The following is a 17,316-nucleotide window of genomic DNA, read 5'->3' on the forward strand; positions in this document are numbered from 1 at the left end:
GCCAACATCTATTCAGTTGGAGAGAGCCTATACAGCTTGAAGAAGGAGCATTCCGAAAATAGCGTCTGTCGCTGTGGGCTACCTCTCGTTTATGTATTAGAGAGTTAAAGAGCTATAAATTACATCTGCGTGGTGCTGCTGATTCTTCTTTCCTCCTATTCAATTGGAGACCTTGGGCAAGACCCCCTAACACTGCTACTGCCGATAGAGCACACCCTAGTGCAGGTGTAGGGAACCTATGGCTCGGGAGCCAGATGTGGCTCTTTTGATGGCTACACCTGGCTCACAGTTAGGGGTTGCTCTCAAGTAGCGCAGCTTAGTGTGGCAGCGCAAGTAAAAGTTTCAAAGTAGGCACGCTACTGCTGTAGGGTGCACTACTAACTTACTCGGGCTCCCCTCAAAACTAACGGCCGCTCCATTTGTCCCACCCTGGATTCTGTCAGGTCCAGTGATGTTGTAGGACAAAATCCCTGCACTTTAAATGGCCCAATAGCCTGCCTGTGACTTGACAGGCAGCCTATTGGGCTAAAGTGTGGGGATCTCATCCTACAAAGTGAATCAACTTTAAAGTCAGCTAGCTAATTGTATAAGCTGTTAGTCAGTATTTCTCCTGTCTGGCTCTCGGGGAAATTGCTGATGTTGCTGAAACCCAAGAGAAGCTGAAGATGTGTATGACACTTCCGCTGCCCGGAGAATCAACTGTATACACATAACTATAGCAACAGTTACGTGACCCCTATGCTGCGCATGCTCACTGTACCAGTTTGAAACATATTGTATGGCTCTCACAGAATTAAATTTTAAAGCGGATCCGAGATGAAAAACTAACTATAACAAGTAACTTGTCTATATATCTTATGTAAAGTTTAGATGGTTTACACAGCAAATCTAGCTGCAAACAGTTTTAATAGAATATGATTATTAATTCCTGTGATACAATGACAGCGGCCATGTTGTTTGTAAACATTACACAGAGACAGGCTTATCTGTATCTTGAGCCATCAGCCTAATCCCCTCTCCTCCTCCCCTCTGCCATCAATGGCTAGTAACACCTCCCCCTCCTCCTGCCCAGACTGAGCTCCCATGAGCCCTTGCTACTGCCTTGGCTCTCTGAAAACCTGTGGGCGTGGCTTTTTTAGTTTATAGGGAATTAGAGTATTAAAACAAAAACAAAGTATTTGGCTTGAGGAATGCCCTATAAACTATAGGAAAGGAACACAATTATGCAATGTGTAAAAGTTCACCTCGGATCCACTTTAAAATATGTGGCATTTATGGCTCTCTCAGCCAAAAAGTTTCCTGACCCCTGCCCCAGTGGCTGCAGCTCTGGTGCTTTGAGTCACCCAGGAGAAAAACGCAATATAAAAGTTCTGTTCTGTGTCTGAATGACTTCAAAGTGGGGCGTTGTTTGAATGGCAGAACGGACCGAGAATCGGGAAAGCTCCATGGTATCCAGAGCCTTCCTTCTACATAGGTAACTAGCTAACCTGAAGTGAGGTTCACTTTAAATGGTAAATTGTGTGTATGTTTGGAGGGATGGTGGTAATTATAATAGGTACACACAATACAATTTTCTGACAGATTTACTGCCAGATCAATTATTTCCAACAGGTCCGATCTAATTTCCGATAGATTTACCATAGAAGTAGAAAATAGAAAATCAATCGGAAATCGGATCGGACATGTTGGAAATAATCGATCTGACAGTAAATATGCCAGGAAATGGTATCATGTGTACTTAGCATTAGGAAGAAGCATTTTGATATGCGTTAGCCGACAGAATAATGACCCAAAACTGGCAAAAACTGTGTTGCATACCTAAACATCAGCAATCATAACGCCAATAATTGTCAACGGTGCTAAATCCAAACATCCAATCCCCATACTTTGTTGTAAACCACATGGAGGCATTAGACTATGAGCTCTGCTGATGGCCATTTAGCAGTGTGATTTATTCCAGGTACTCTGCAAAGTACTGTCAAAAATGTGTCAGTGCTGTTTAAATGCATAATAACGTATCCCCTTTGGGATTTCAACCATTGTACAGAATATGATGAAGAGTAGAATAAGTTTGCAAAAAAACAGAAAGAGTACTTCATTTTACTGCTTGCTAAAATAGTATGTTGTGAATTACACAAACTGGCTGCTCGTTGATAAATGACGGTAGAATTCCCCAGTCACAATTGCCGCCTCATTTCAGGGTTCAGCCGGTCACGCTTGCATACATTTGGCATTAACACTTGCCGTGTCACGTTACACTGGGCACATTAGCCTATCTCTCCCCTACTGCAATAGGAAAAATACTGCGCTGCTTTCCTCCAGGAAACGCGACATCCTCACACCTCGCCTGGGAATAACAAGCACAATTTTGCCTTTTTGAAACAGAAGGTACCAGAATAATCGCAAATACCTTCTGTTTTAAGGCAAAATTCTGAACATAATATTCTTAGTAAGAGGCCAAATTCAGTCTTTTTTTAGTCCTTTACACTCTTAGGAGATGTGGTTCATCACCATGAGCTTGTATGTGACTCTGACTATAAGCAGAGGTCAGGCTAATGTGATGCCATTATTATCAGGAGAATAGGGAAGGATGCTGCTGCTGTGGCAAGTTCCTCAGCTGTGGCAGCAGCAGCAGCCGCCTGTGTGCAGTTTATGAGTCTCAGCTCCACTGCGGGACGAGGCGGCGGAACTCCCTAATAACGACCCCAAGACAATAATAATAATGGCAGCAGCCGTGTCCCTGCGGAGGGCTGCGGGGGGGAGCAGGAGACGTGGCTGCCGCCGCCGCTCTGGAGCTGAGCAGAGGATTTGCTCTGGGAAGGGGAGAGAAGGAGGAGGAGGAGGGGGTGTAATAGGAGGAGGGAGGGAGGGAAGACTACAGAGAGAGCAGTGCCCGCGTGTGTGCCTCTGATTCCCGGTGTAATTTGCAGCCAATCATCAGTAGGTGTCCACATCCCTGCATCCTCCTCACCTCGGCGCCAATAACTCTCCACCTCTCTCCTGCCTCCCTCCTCCTTCCCTTTTCTCTCGCTCTCCCCATCCCCCTCCTGCTTCCTCCCCCCCCCCCCTCCTCCTCTCACGGCCCCCCCATGCCTCTCAGCCACACGCAGAGAAAGAGAGAGAGACTGACTGACTCCCAGGCTGCCTCCCTCCCTCCCTCCTCCTCCCCACACACACACACACAGCGACTGGGAAGTGACTGGAGAGCAGCAGCAGCGCACAGGGAGAGCCAGCTCTAGACACACACAGAGGGGAGAACAGGGACCACCGAGAGACCAGCAGCACAATACACTCCCTCACCCTCCTCCTCCCCCCAGCTCTTATTCTCTCTCTACCTCCTCTTCACACGACACACAAACCTACCTGTCTGCCCCAAATATTATTCACAGTCTCCTCTTTTATTTATTTTTAATTTTATTTTTTTTTCTTTGTAATTATTTTATTTTATTTTTTTCCTCTCAAAGTGGGCACCGTGGACTTGGCAGTGCACCTGGAGTTGGTGCCTTATTCTTCTCCCTGTGCTGGGTGATATTTGTGGGTAATTAATGCAGACACCAGCGTGCAGAATTCCTGTCCTATTCTCCCTACAGTGGTAAGTACAGAGATTTTTTTGTTGTTGTTGATACTGTCTTTAACACCTTATCACTCTCACCCTCCCCTTTTTGGATGTTTATGTGCCTTTGCCCTTTCAGGAGTGTGGGGATGATTTGCTGTAATGTCACTAATGGTAAGTGGGGCTGGATTCATTTATTAATTAATCTGCCCCTCCCCCCAGGATGTCATATATGACCTTTGATCTTCGTGTCTCCGCTAGCCAGAGCAGGCATGGAATATTAAAGAATCCCTAGGCGCTGTGGGTTACCAGTGTAATTACTATCTTCTGAATAATTACACAGAGGCATCAACTATTTGGTGCATTTTTTGTTTCCCTGCACTTGATATTAGGTTTCCCCCTTACCTGGTGTATTCTTTCCCCTCAAGACTTATTTACATTTTTCCTGTTGTTACTTTTTCATCAGATCACAATTGAGGTATTTTCTTATTACAGTTTTATTTTAGTGAACGTCTTTCCATAGACTGGTGTGGTGGTAGGAAAATCCAAAATATATTGTTTTCCCGGTGCACAAACGACCTGGCATAACTAGTTTTGAATACTGAAGTTTACATGTGATTTGCTGTTGCATTATTGGGAAGTGGAGACTGTCCCATATATGCATATTCCCTCAGCTTCTCTCTTGGTTGCATTTAGCCTGAAGCCTTTTGGGGCAGCCTTTGTACTGCTATCAAACCTCTTCTCCGCTTTCCTTGATAGAGGGCAGAGACAGTGGTGCTTCCTCTTGGCAATGAGAGCAAGGTCTTACTGGGATTACAGATACCTATCAGTACTCCCAGAGGATGCTTCTTAAAAAGAAATGAAAATAAATCTGTGGCTCATTTCTACATCTCCAATCTATTGAAGGGTTTGTTTACAGACTACTATTTTCCTCGTTTGTGGCATCTGCAGAAGAGACTGTCATGTGCTAGCAAGTCATGCTTTAAACGCTTCATTAAACTAATTATGTGTTTAATTACTGTAATTGATAAGCATTTTGAACTTTGGATGCTAAATTTCTTATCAGCTTCATTCCCTGTCCCAGGAAAACATACACAGTCCTGGTTATTTTTTTAAGCATTGCCGTGGCAGGTGAATTGGACACCCAAATTATATTTCCTGTATGGGGGTGTTTGTTTTGTTTTGAAAAACTCCATTGGCTAAGCATATGACTATCAGATACAAGGAAAGTTTTGAGCTCACCCTGAATCTACCAGGCTAAGCAGACTGACATAAGCAGCACCTGTGCATGAGTACATTTAAACGTGTAGTGGGCAGCTAGGCTGAGAGACAATGAAGCATCTTTCCTTTGCCCAAGTCCTGTATGTGCAGGTGCCTTTTATTCTCAGTGTGTGCTGCCACCAGGGCTTAGGGATGCAGAGGGCTTCTCATTCTGTGATTGTAAAGAGCTCAGCCTCAGTACAGCTGCTGGCTCTTAGATAACACCAGAAGAATATGAAATTGACTGACTTATTTTTATCTGGCCCCTTTCTCATCTCTTCCTCTTCTTCTCTTCCATCCTCTCTCCCTCCCTCACATTGCAGGGGCCCACCTCCCCACTCCCCACCATTTAAATGGCTGCTCCAATTGAGACCTGTCCTTGGTACATTGAATTAAGACCCTAGCAGAGCCAGCTGTGCTGGGATTCAAACTAATGACCGTCAGACACAGAAGGACACCATGGCAGCTGGTAGTTCCTATTTTCCCTGCCTTTTTTAGTTGAGATTGTATACAGGCTGGCTCTCAGTTGCATTGTGCTTGCCTTCAGTTTATACCCTGATGCATTGTCGACTTTCTCAGCACTTAATTTGCTAATTTCCTGTTCATTTTTCTGTTCAAGACCATTTTGCTTGCAGCCTCCCAGCATTTCCATGCCTTGACAAGACTTTGTTCATGCATTTCATAACGCTAAATGCCCTCTGGTTAGAGGTACCATAACCCTTTCCATCTCTGATTTACATGTCTTTTGATCTCTACTTTCGCTCTCCCTTGTCAACACCCCCAATTTCACTCTCCTCCCCTCCCCCTTCAGGTATTCCATCCAGCTATTAATGCTATTATGCAATTCAATTATGTTTGGGGGAGGGAGGGGGGGTTGGGGGAAATCATATTTATTAATGTGATGGAAATGATCTTGACAGTTTATTTATTTCTTTTCTCTCCTGTACACATTTTTGGAATGATTCTCTTTGTTTTACTTGGAACAGTTGGCGTTGGTGATAATGCACAAGAAGATGCTCCGTGACAAACTGATGTCTGCTGAAATATCACCTAAACGGATATAAAAGAGCTCCTCTAACAGCGCTGCCCACCCCACCAAAAATAGAAATACAACCAGTTGTGTGAAGAGGGTCTCACTAAAAAATAAAGGTGACTGAATTAAGCAGCTTCGGTGGTTTCCCCCCTCTTTCCCCCTCCACCCCCTTTCACTTACCCCCCTCTGATATGTCCAATATGAACACTAATGTCTGCGTGGAGAATGGACAGACCCCTGAGGCTGCCGTGCTCCCCAAGGATAACCTGGTGGAAGGGGCTTTAAACAGCCTTATGGATTACAATTCGGAAATGGAAAGGTATAGGTCCTTTGCAACCTTTTACAAAACCAATGGTGCGTTCCCTCAGGCTGCTAAGATTGCCAGGATCACCACTCCTATCTTCCCCAGTGCCCGGATCGGCATGTCTCCTTGGAACTGTGATAATGCAATGCTTTGGGGGAGGAAATCAGCCGCTATCAACCCTAATAGGACCAGCATGCACAGAAACGACTCCCAAAGGCTGGGGAAGCCTGGCACAGCGCCAGAGTCGTTGCAAATGGCAAATAATAATTTCCTTTCCACCTTATCCCCTGAACACTGCAGACCTTTGGCAGGGGAATGCATGAACAAGCTCAAATGCGGCGCCGCTGAAGCAGAGATAATGAATCTCCCTGAACGCGTTGGAACTTTTTCCGCTATTCCGGCTCTAGGGGGCATCTCATTACCTCCAGGGGTCATCGTCATGACAGCCCTTCACTCCCCCGCAGCAGCCTCGGCAGCCGTCACAGACAGTGCGTTTCAAATTGCCAATCTGGCAGACTGCCCGCAGAATAATTCTTCAGGAGCCGGCGGGAACCCTGCCAAGAAGAAGAGGAAAAGGTGTGGGGTCTGTGTGCCCTGCAAGAGGCTCATCAACTGTGGAGTCTGCAGCAGTTGCAGGAACCGCAAAACAGGACACCAGATCTGCAAATTTAGGAAATGTGAAGAGCTTAAGAAAAAACCTGGCACTTCACTAGAGGTCAGAGGAGATGATTCTTTCTTTCCCTGCCTACCCAGCTCCCTGCTTCCCCCCATCCCTCCACCCCTTCAGTGCCTCTTGTCTGGCTTCAAGACGCACTACCCCTTTTCCGATGCCTCCGTCAGGTTGTGAGGGTGTTATTAATGCACAGCTTTATGTGCACAGAGAGATCATTTGTGTGTGTGTGTGTGCTCATGCAGCTGGCACTTTTACAACTTTTCTTCAGGCGTTTAAAGTATTAACCCTGTATTGCCGTTGAGCAACCGGGGAGGTATAAAATGTTTCTGTGTGCTTTTCCATCAGGATGGAGTCTACTGAAAAATCAATATGATTTCAGAGTTACAGGAATGTCTTTAAAAAAAAAATCTGCTGTATTTTCTACTTTGTCCTGTTAAATGATACAGACAAAAACGTTTTGCAAAATGTAATTTATTGTCCTAAACAAATACACTAGTATGTCCTGTAAATACCTAACCACTGCATCAATAACAGAAATTCTGCAATAAAATTTGTCCCATATGCTTTAAATCACCCAGCCACGTGTGTATGTGAAGCACCTCAAATTTGTACACAAAATACACTTCAATATATATATTTATCCTCATATAAGTTAAAAGTGTGTTGCTAATGTTCTACAAACACATTTTCTGTCCATATTGGTTCAGTTTTGGTACTTGTAGTTAGATTGTACTGTTTTTTCCCCCCTTACACATTTTAGTATATTATTTGTACTAAAAAGTAGGTAGAGAAATCATTTCAAATGTAGTTTGAGTGTTTTCTTGCTTGCTGAGGGCTTAAGAGATATTTTCTTGATAAGGTGTGAAAACATCTCCTAGGAGAAAACTTAGGAGAAAAAGTGAATTGCTTATGGCCCATATCCTTGATAAGATGTGAAAACGTCTGTGAGAAAACGCAGGAGAAAAGTTAATTTAATAGGGGCCCAGAACTCTTACATCCACTTTTGGTTATGTATAGTCCCTCTAATCAGCCACCTGCAAAATGACTGTGATATAATGTATATGTCTGCTGCCATCCCACATGGCCACATAGATGGCGGTACCTTTTTGTGACTGAACTCCCCGGTTATGTAACTATTGAGCATTATAGAAGCATCATCAGAGCTGAGACACCACTGTCAGGCAGGTAAGGAGCGCTGCAGGTGGGCAGAACTCTGTTGGGATATTTTGCTAATGAGCTTTCCAAGAGAGATAAGTTGGAACATTTCAATCTTCTAGTAATCAGCAAAAAGTTTGAAGAGATAGTGTACTAAGTTTGCCCGAGGTGACGTGACATGATGAGCTAGACGTGTATGTACAGTGCCAAGCATACAAATAACTAGGCTGTGTTCCTTTTCTTTCTTTTTTTTTTTGCCTGAAAGAGTTTACATTCAGGTATGCAATTGACAGTTTTTGGCCACTCAGAACCTATTCTCTCTGATAAAGAATTAAAGAACAACTGAATCGAGAGGGATGTGGAGGCTGACATATTTATGTCCTTATAAGAAATACCAATTGCCTGGCTAGCCTGCTGAACCTCTGCCTCTAACACTTTTATCCATAGGCCCTGAATAAGCATGCAGCAGATCAGGTGTTTCTCACAATATTAATGCATGCTTGTTTCTGGTGTTATTCAGACACTACTGCAACCAAATAGATCAGGGGCTGCCAGGCAACTGGTATTGTTTAAAAGGAAATAAATATGGCAGCCTCCATATCCCTCTCACTCTAGTTGTCATTTAAAGCCATAAAACTCTTTCCTGGAACTGAACAACTTCTGAAGACAGGAGATAGATAACAAAGGTCAATAGTCCATATATTTTAGCACTGGGGCATGGACAAACTGTGTCATTGAGCAGAGAAAATAGAACATTAAATCTACTTTTTAAGTTTTCAAAGAGAAAGTAAAACTGGGGGATATAAAAAAAGGTCATTTTTAGGAGTAGGGAGATAGATACAATTGTTTATCTCATCAGTTTATTCTCACCTTGGGCCCAAGTGTGGATAAAATGTTTTAAAATGAATCCGTGGTCAGTTGTGCATGAAACTTGCATCACTGAATTCAACTTTGTTTTTAAATACCAGCAGGTGATTCACGCTGTTAAGATAAAAAAATGACTTAAAGTGTGCCTAAGCCGAAGCTTGGGTACAAAATCACATACTTACTTTTAGAGAGGGAAGCCTCAGGATCCTATTTAGGCTTCCCACACTACTCCGTGGTCCGCCATTGCTGAGCGCGGCCCCCCAGAAGACTATCAATAATACATTGTCGCTAATCACATCGGGGCCGTGCAGCTCCTCTTCCTGGTTCAAGTGCACGCAATAGCCAACTGAGCCCGCCCGCGCTTGTGCAATAGCATGGAGCCACAGGCTCCGTGTTACTGTGCATGCGTGGGCGGGCTCGTGCTGCCATTGCTCGCATTTGACCCAGGAAGAGGAGCTGCACGGCCCCGATGTGAAGGGGGGCTGTGCTTAGCAACAGGAGGCTTGTGACAACGGAGGGAAGCCTTATTATAATCCTGAGGCCTCCCTCTCTTAATAGTAAGTGTCAGATTTTGAACCCGAGCTTTGGCTTGGGTTCACTTTAACCCTTTTTTAAGGTGCGTATACATGCACAGACATGCACAGATACTGTCATGAACAGGACTTGATCCCTCAGGTGACAGATTGAGGCCCAGTGCTGTACAGACACATTGCTAGCCTCCAGGCTAGAGATGTGTTTTGTTCCTATGGAGGGATGAGGAGAGGCGCACAACTGAGCAGGAGGGGTAAGGAGGGAGAATAAACGACTTGGCTGGCGCTCAGATGAGTTTATCCAGCAGCCTGGTCAACACATTGGCCGATAACCATCTTGCATGGCTTTACTTTAGATGCAGTGACCCTTATCCAATTAACTAGTTATCTCCTGAGTTTTCTCCCAGTCGACAATATTTCAATTTAATGTTAATTAATTTATTTTTCTTATATAAAAAAATTACTTCTGAGCACTTAGCAATTGAAAAAATGCTAAAAAAAAGTAGGCAAAAAGGTAATAGCAGACTTATTTTGAGTCATTTCTTGCTTGGGGGGAGCTTTATAGGTATTTTATTGGTAAGGTTTGAAAATATCTCCTTAGAGAAATCTCAAGAGAAAAGTCAATAATATACAGGCCAGTGTGTGCTGATGTGCTGATAACAGCTGCAAATAGATGATAAGTGGAGCAGACACACAGAGACTTAAACAGTAGTGAGAATGATGTGGAGGCTGCCATATTTATTTCCTTTTAAGTAATACTAGTTGCCTGGCAGCCTTGCTGATCCGCTGTCTCTAATACTTTTAGCCATAGACCCTGAACAAGTATGCAGCAGATCAGGCGTTTCTGACATTTTTGGCAGATATGACAAGATTAGCTGCATGCTGGTTTCTGATCTGATTCAAACACTACTGCAGCCAAATAGACCAGCAGGGCTGCCAGGACCTAAACCGCTAAACGGGGGTCCCTTCACCCCCAAATCCCCCCCCCCAGACGACTTGGTCGCAGACTTGGTCGCTCCTGGAAGCTGGGCTAACCGCCGCAGCCCTGCCTCCAGTTGCGTCTATCAGCGGCGCATCGCCGCCTCTCCCCCGCCCCTCTCAGTGAAGGAAGACAGAGGGGCGGGGGAGAGGCGGAGATACGCGCTGACAGACGCGCGTGGGGCAGGGCTGCGGCGGTTAGCCCTGCCCCAACCAAGAAGCGCTCCCCCACTGCACCGAGGGGATTTGTGGGATCAGGAACCCCCGTTAAGCCGCGGGATAGCGGCGTTTTAGCAGGGGCACACATGCCCCTGCTAACTATGAGCTCTGAAGCGAGATTTATTCTCGCTTCAGACTCTCTTTAAAAGGAAACAAAGCAGCCTCCATATTCTTCTCACTACAGTTGTCCTTTAAATGCAGTAGGGAAGTTGTGTTGCTAATATCCAAGCAGAAATCGGCACACATTGGGGTGTATTCACTAGACATTGGTAAAATGTATGTGTACAGATACCGCACATTAATTTTATTAGGCGTTAAGTAAAACTTTGCTTAGCTCGCATTATGCACACAACACGTGCCTGCAACATTCAAGCGATGCATGCATTGGTTGTATAACACTATGCTGTCTGCACATGTACATTTTACAAAAGTTTAGTAGATACAACCCACTGTACTGTAGTTCACTAGCTTTAAGCTTCAAATATGGGTTTACAGGGCAGTATTTTATTATGGGGCTAAAACCAGTGAGGCAAGTATATTGCATTAATGTTGAGGGTCTTATTTTAAGGGATATTAAATATAATTATATTTACAGTTTAAATATCAGCTGTGGGCCTTTTAGGGATAGTTCCCATGTAAACGACAAATTGAAGTTCCCTCCTACAACCTCAGTATATCCAATGCCCCACACCTGCTCACATGCACCCATTCACTACATTGTCTACAGCAGGAAGAAATGTTTGGCTTTGTGTGCTTTTTTACTCAATGTACATAAAAGTGAGCCCAAGACAGCAATATGGGAGCAGCCATTGATTATTATTGTTTTTAAGTTGTTGGTTTCTCCCCTCCCGTTTTGTTGCATGGTGAATCAATGAGCGCAAACCAATGATAACATACAGACTGATCTGCCTGCATGTTATACTGGGTCAGCAACTCACATTTCCCACTCTGTCACAAAGTTGTAGGGTAATCCAAATGGCTAGGGAATGGGCAACATCTGTGGAATAATTAGCATTATTCTGCCTGATTGTTATCCTGCATTAAGCACCACCAAGTCATATTGGCCTGCAGTACTGGATGTCAGAGATTTCCCATAGGCTTGGGATGTCCAATTCCAGTCCTCAGGGGCCAAGGTCCTCATACATTTTTTTGCTTAGTTAAAATTAATTGATTGGACTGAATCAGGTAAGGTGTGGTTCATCAAGTAGAACACATTTCTCAGTTTATCCTTAACACTGGCATGGATATGTCCCTTGAGGACTGGAGTTGGGCATCCCTGCCATAGGATGTAGGCGGATCTCCTGGTACATTAATAGGACAGAATTGCTTCCCCCTGTGTCTAAGCTAAAATCCTGCAGTCTAATGCTTAATACACAGGATGAAATTTCCTGTCGCATTGACGGAAATTGAACGAATATTTCCGGCATGTCCAATATGCTCCCATTCGATAACGTGATTGATTTAGCAAAAATATGATGGTAAAATCAATCAATCAATGTATCGATCGTGAGCAGTTTGGGCATATAAGAATGTGATTATCCAGCTCTACAGAACGTGGTTTGCTGGTGTTCTCACTGAAAGAAGTTCTCAAATTAACCAAATCCAGAAATATTAAAACATAAATGTGCCACACATGCCTGTTTCACTGCACAGCAAATTCCTCATTTCAAGTTATCTCTGCCACCTGTTTACTCATTGATCAGTGATCTCGCAATATGACAATGCTGAGTCATTGTTCATTCAGCAGGCAGATTAAACAGGAAGCAGCAAAACTTAAGGTGCCCATACAACAGACGATGTATGGGCAGATCCACTAAGAGACAGATCTCTCTCTGATCAAATCTGATTGAAGATAAATCTGTTGCCTGCCCATACACCACAGGCCGATTCCCAATCAATTTCATGCTGAAATCGATCCGTAATCGGTCTTCTGATGCTGCATCCGCCACCTCGCTGGCCAGACGCTGTCCCCACCAATGCTCAATGTGCCCCTTCCCCCCGTGCACTATACATTGCCTGTCTGTGTCCACCGCTGGCTCCAGGATCCATCCTCCGTCCATACACACGCCCCACGTGGTTGTTGGAATAACATGGGTGCGTCTGTGACGTTACACCCGCCCATGTTTACATCGGCAACCACGTGGGGCGGGTGCATGGATGGAGCCAGCGGCGGAGACGGACAGGTAATGTATATTGCGCTGGGGGGCACATTGAGCATTAGGGGGACAGCGTTGGGGATTTAGTTGCGTTTGTTGCTAGTCCCGATATCGCTCCCCGCTACTGCCGCGCACCGACAGACCCGACGGCCCGACATCTTGCAGCTTATATGATCGAACTGCTCGGCAGAAATTAGTTGCATCGTCGATCCGGCATGCATTTTGCACCAATTTTCATCCGATTCCATAATAATTATCCAATCGGATGGTCGATCATCCGCCAAGTCGCTAGATGTATGGGTACCTTTAGTGGGAAACAGGTGTGTAACCTGACTGGCTTTGCAAAATAGCAGAGATGAATGAATAACTCGACTAGCTGGAGAGAATTACAGATATTAGCCAGGAAAAACGGCAATTAGCTTTTTGCCTGGAGTTCCTGTTAAAAGGCAATATACATTTTGCCTGCAATAAAGGTTGCTTGGAAAGAGATGCAAGCTGTGTAAGATGTGAATTCATTAATAATGGCACGCTAGCATCTGCAATGATCAGTTTGATCGCATGAACTTTTTCTGGCTAGGAGAAAAAAATGTGCTGTTGTGCAAATGAGGCACTGGAGGCTGTTCCATTCATAAATTAGCAGCTTCAGACTCATTCAGCAACGAGCACGTTTTTGAATATTGTCATATGTCTAGTAGCTCCGGCTTCCTGCAATTAGCGTGCTGCAGCTGCAGCTCTAGGGCAAGTGACGACCTGTCATGTGCTGCGGTATTGTCCAAGAGAGGTCAGCTGTAGCCTGCAGGGATCATCCTATCCGGCTTCATAATATTTCTTAAGCAATCCTCAGACCAAAAAAAAAAATGAAAGATGTAATTTTATACTTCAGAATAAGTGCTAATCGCTTTATTGATATTAATACAGGCATTGAACTGCTGGAAATTTCATTGTTTCCCCACCCCAAGAAATCAATATCCAGCTGACAGAATGATTCATTGTGTGTTGGCTTCGGTTTCTGTGAGTTTGTATTATGGCTTCTGCTGTTAGTGTAGCCAGAAATTTAACCATAGCCAAAAGAACATCAGTGCTGGTTTTTAGCTTGTGAAATAATGATAACCACAACTCAGACAACGTGGTTTACATCTATTTAGAAATTGTTTTGTGTTTGTTTAGCTTTAGGCGACTTGATGAGGTTAGCTAAGATCTTATGGTTTACTGTAGACACCAGCAAAAGTACAGGTGCCTTGTCTATCCCACTGTAATGTGCTGTTGTTGTATTGCTTTATATAGTATTGTTGATATTGTTTTGTACCATTGTATTATTTCTAGCTAAACTGAAATTTGAATATCAGGCCTTTTTTTCCTGTTAGGTTCCATTCTCACTTTCACAAAAACCATCCAGTGTTCTGCAACAGCAAACAGCAGTACATGGACATGTTGACAGATCCTATGTTATGTATAGGATCCGTTCATACATGTATGTTTACAGTGGATCCACTGTGTCTTTTGCAGTGAGCGGGACACAATCCTATGTAGCATGCAACAATTCTTGGCACCGGATCGAAGTTGGACATGTCATAATAGCAATACTATGTTGGACATGTCCTACACAACAGAGACTTTAGGAACAAGTGTTCATTCTAAGGACGTTCCAGCGCATCCACTATCTATGTGCACGATACAAATCTGATATATTTAGCAGTGCGAACCGAGCCTTAGGGTTGATGTGCACAGTGCATGGATAAGGCTATCATTTTTTAAATGGCTGGGTCAGCCCTAATTTTATTACTCTGATGATATGAATAGTCTGGTTGTAGAGAGGGGTGCTAAGAGAATGTAAAATGTAAAGATGGTCTCTTGCTAGCGTTTATTGCCGGACAGTGAAACCTCATGGGAATGATCATATGTGGCAGCTTTCATTTCATTTCTTTATAAACCTTCCGTAAATAGAGATTGGTGCTGCACAAGTCTTTTTAGAATGTATTATAACTAAAATTATGTCTCCATTTCATAATGCAGTCAATTGCACATTTCCAAAACTGCTTGTGAGCTCAAATTGTGTGCAGCCATGGTAACAGTACTCTGGAATACAGACTGCACAGAAATCCCTGCCTTGCATGAATAATTTATCAGACAGAGCAGGAACCCTTGTTACTCATTTTGAAAACTTGCTGAAATCAGTTGACTGGCAATTCTTACACCCCTCTCTATAAGCTTTACTTAGAAACATTATAGAAGGTCGATGTTCTGTTTTTATCGTGAAAGCAAAGTAAGCATGTTAAAACAATGATTTCTGCTAAACCTTTCAAAATATAGAGCAGTACTGAGTAGTCTGCTTGTTTTCAACAAACAGGGAATTTGACTTAAAATAGTCACATATTCTTGACACCTGCCAGGTAATAAATCCCAAATGTTAAAGCATAACTATTATAATGCCTAAAATCTGCTGAGGATTCAAAGGATGTATAAAGTGCCACATAAACAGCACAGGTTGTCATCAAATTGTAATGTACATGTGGACTGTGGCAGTGATTATGCATGAGTGGGCCAAAGTCAACCTGGACACACCTGAAACTACACTAATTGATCAATGACACCACAAACATTTCCTACATATTTCACCACAGAAGGGTTTTGTCAGGGGAAACCCCAGTGAAGAACTGGGTACAAAAGTGCTGGTTGCAAGATGCTTAAGTAACAAAGTATTAATACATTAAGTGGAGTACATGATAGCAAACAAAGTATACTGTATACATGTATGATAGCAAACAAAGTATATACAGTGGAGAACGGACATACGGTAAGTTCTTGCAAACTCACGATAAAGCTTGAATCATGAGAATGCCAGAATGTATGTCCATTCTGCATTGCATATACTTTGTTTGCTATCATGTACTGCACTTTATGTATTAGTACTTTGTAACTTCAACACCTTGCAACCACCTCTTTTACACTTCAAAGAGGTCTCCTTAGACAAAGCCCCTCTGGGGTGAAACATGTAAGGAACTTTTGTTGTGTTTTTAGTCTGTAATAATTTAGTGCAGTTTCAGGTGTGTCCAGGTGGACTTTGGCCCTATTCATGCATACCTGCACTGTTTATGTAGCACTTCACTTTATACATCCCTTGAATTCCCAGCAAATTTTAGACACACTAATGCTGGGCATACATGGGCCGATGCGCCCTTATCAATCGAGCCGCTGATGGCTCGATTGATAATTTTCGACAGGTTCAATGACAAAAGCGTGGAAGCGAGCGGAAGATAAGGAGCGCTCGCAGGGACGAGCGGGAGTCGATCCGGCCGCCCGCGGGGACGAGCGGGGACGCAGCGGGAGTCGATCCGGTGGCTAATCGAGCCGCTGGGTCGACTCATGTATGCCCGGCATTAAAGTTACTTTTTACCATTTGGGATTTACAATCGGGCATATAACCCATTTGTGGTTAGTACCAGCCAGATTATGCAAATCTTTTACCAGCATTGTAGACTATGGGGTCTATTTATAATGGGGTAATTATCTGATCAACAGGAAAATGCAAAAATATTGACACGTTTCTGAATCTAATTTTTAAAAAGTAAGGCAGTCAGATGTAAGGGGCCCAGTTGGACTCAACTATATAAGATATAAGGGGCCTTTGGACTCAATCATAACAAGTATTACCCCCCCCCCCCTCCACCACCTACTTCTGGTCAGTGAAGGTGGAGGGGAGTCCCTTTTCTTTGACATTAGTCAAGGGTGCTTTGGAGAAGGGGTGGGGTGGGGTTTACTTTAATTTCTTCCTGAGTTACTCTTTCAATGGCCTCAATTCACTAAGCAGTTTAGACTAGTCTACTGATGGTTTTTGGTCTACTGATGGTTTGGTCAGTTGTATCAAAGGGGAATTCACTATTACCAAATGTTTTAGACCTGTTTTTAGACCTGGCCTAAACCATTAGAAGTAATTAGGTCGGTAAAGCAGGAAAATGATCAAAAGATGCAATTCCCAAAGAGTAGCTATGACTGACATCTTTCTTCCTTGATAAGCTCTCCTCTGCATACAATTAAACTCCTACATAATTAATTCAAAAGGTTCCATCTTTACATCTAAAATACCTCACATAATTACTTTACCTACAGAAATCAGTTGGTCTAATCTCTGTCAGAAAAAGTGGGCATGGTTACTCCTTGTTTACCTTTGTGAATTGTGTATTTACCGAATGTTAGACCAGGTCTAAAAACAGGTCTAGAACATTATACCAAACCATCAGTAGACTAAAAACCATCTGTAGACTAGTCTAAACTGCTTAGTGTATTGAGGCCAATGTCAAGATCCATGTGGGCTGGTATTGTTCCAACAGAGAATCCTCATGGACTCAGCTGTCCTGGACATTAAAAGCTTGCAAACTGGGTAAGGGGTTGGAGGCCCAGGCTGTGCTTTTTCATTTTATAAAAAAAATGTTACAAAAGAATATTTCATATTATTGCTGAAGATCGCCATTTTTAAGCCTCATTTACGAGATAAGCCTAAATGCTTGCTTTCCGGGCAGTCTAGCCTTTCATCTGCTCGCCACCAAACCCCTTCTGGCTGTTATTTCATGCTGCTGATTGGCAGTGTTTC

The 17,316-nt window shown here is 43.5% G+C and overlaps 1 protein-coding gene across 14 annotated transcripts in view; it reads left to right on the top strand.

Annotated features, from left to right (window-relative positions):
* CXXC4 (CXXC finger protein 4) overlaps window positions 1-17,316 on the top strand; it is a 260,319-nt gene that overhangs the window by 19,107 nt on the left and 223,896 nt on the right. For 8 of the 14 annotated variants that reach the window (XR_011019360.1, XR_011019361.1, XM_068231479.1 and 5 more), the window contains exons 4-5: window positions 3,465-3,592; window positions 5,800-6,865. Coding sequence is in view for 12 of the 14 variants with exons in the window: in XM_068231479.1 (XP_068087580.1) it covers window positions 6,038-6,865 (828 nt within the window). In the remaining 2 variants the exon portion in view is untranslated. Of the gene's footprint in view, window positions 1-2,310; window positions 2,389-2,867; window positions 2,941-3,464; window positions 3,593-5,799; window positions 7,394-17,316 lie in introns of those variants that run through there. The other 6 variants (XM_068231420.1, XM_068231431.1, XM_068231442.1 and 3 more) reach the window with 3 other exon arrangements.

The sequence above is a fragment of the Hyperolius riggenbachi genome, chromosome 1 (genome assembly GCF_040937935.1).
Source record: "Hyperolius riggenbachi isolate aHypRig1 chromosome 1, aHypRig1.pri, whole genome shotgun sequence".
Taxonomy (NCBI): Eukaryota; Metazoa; Chordata; class Amphibia; order Anura; family Hyperoliidae; genus Hyperolius; species Hyperolius riggenbachi.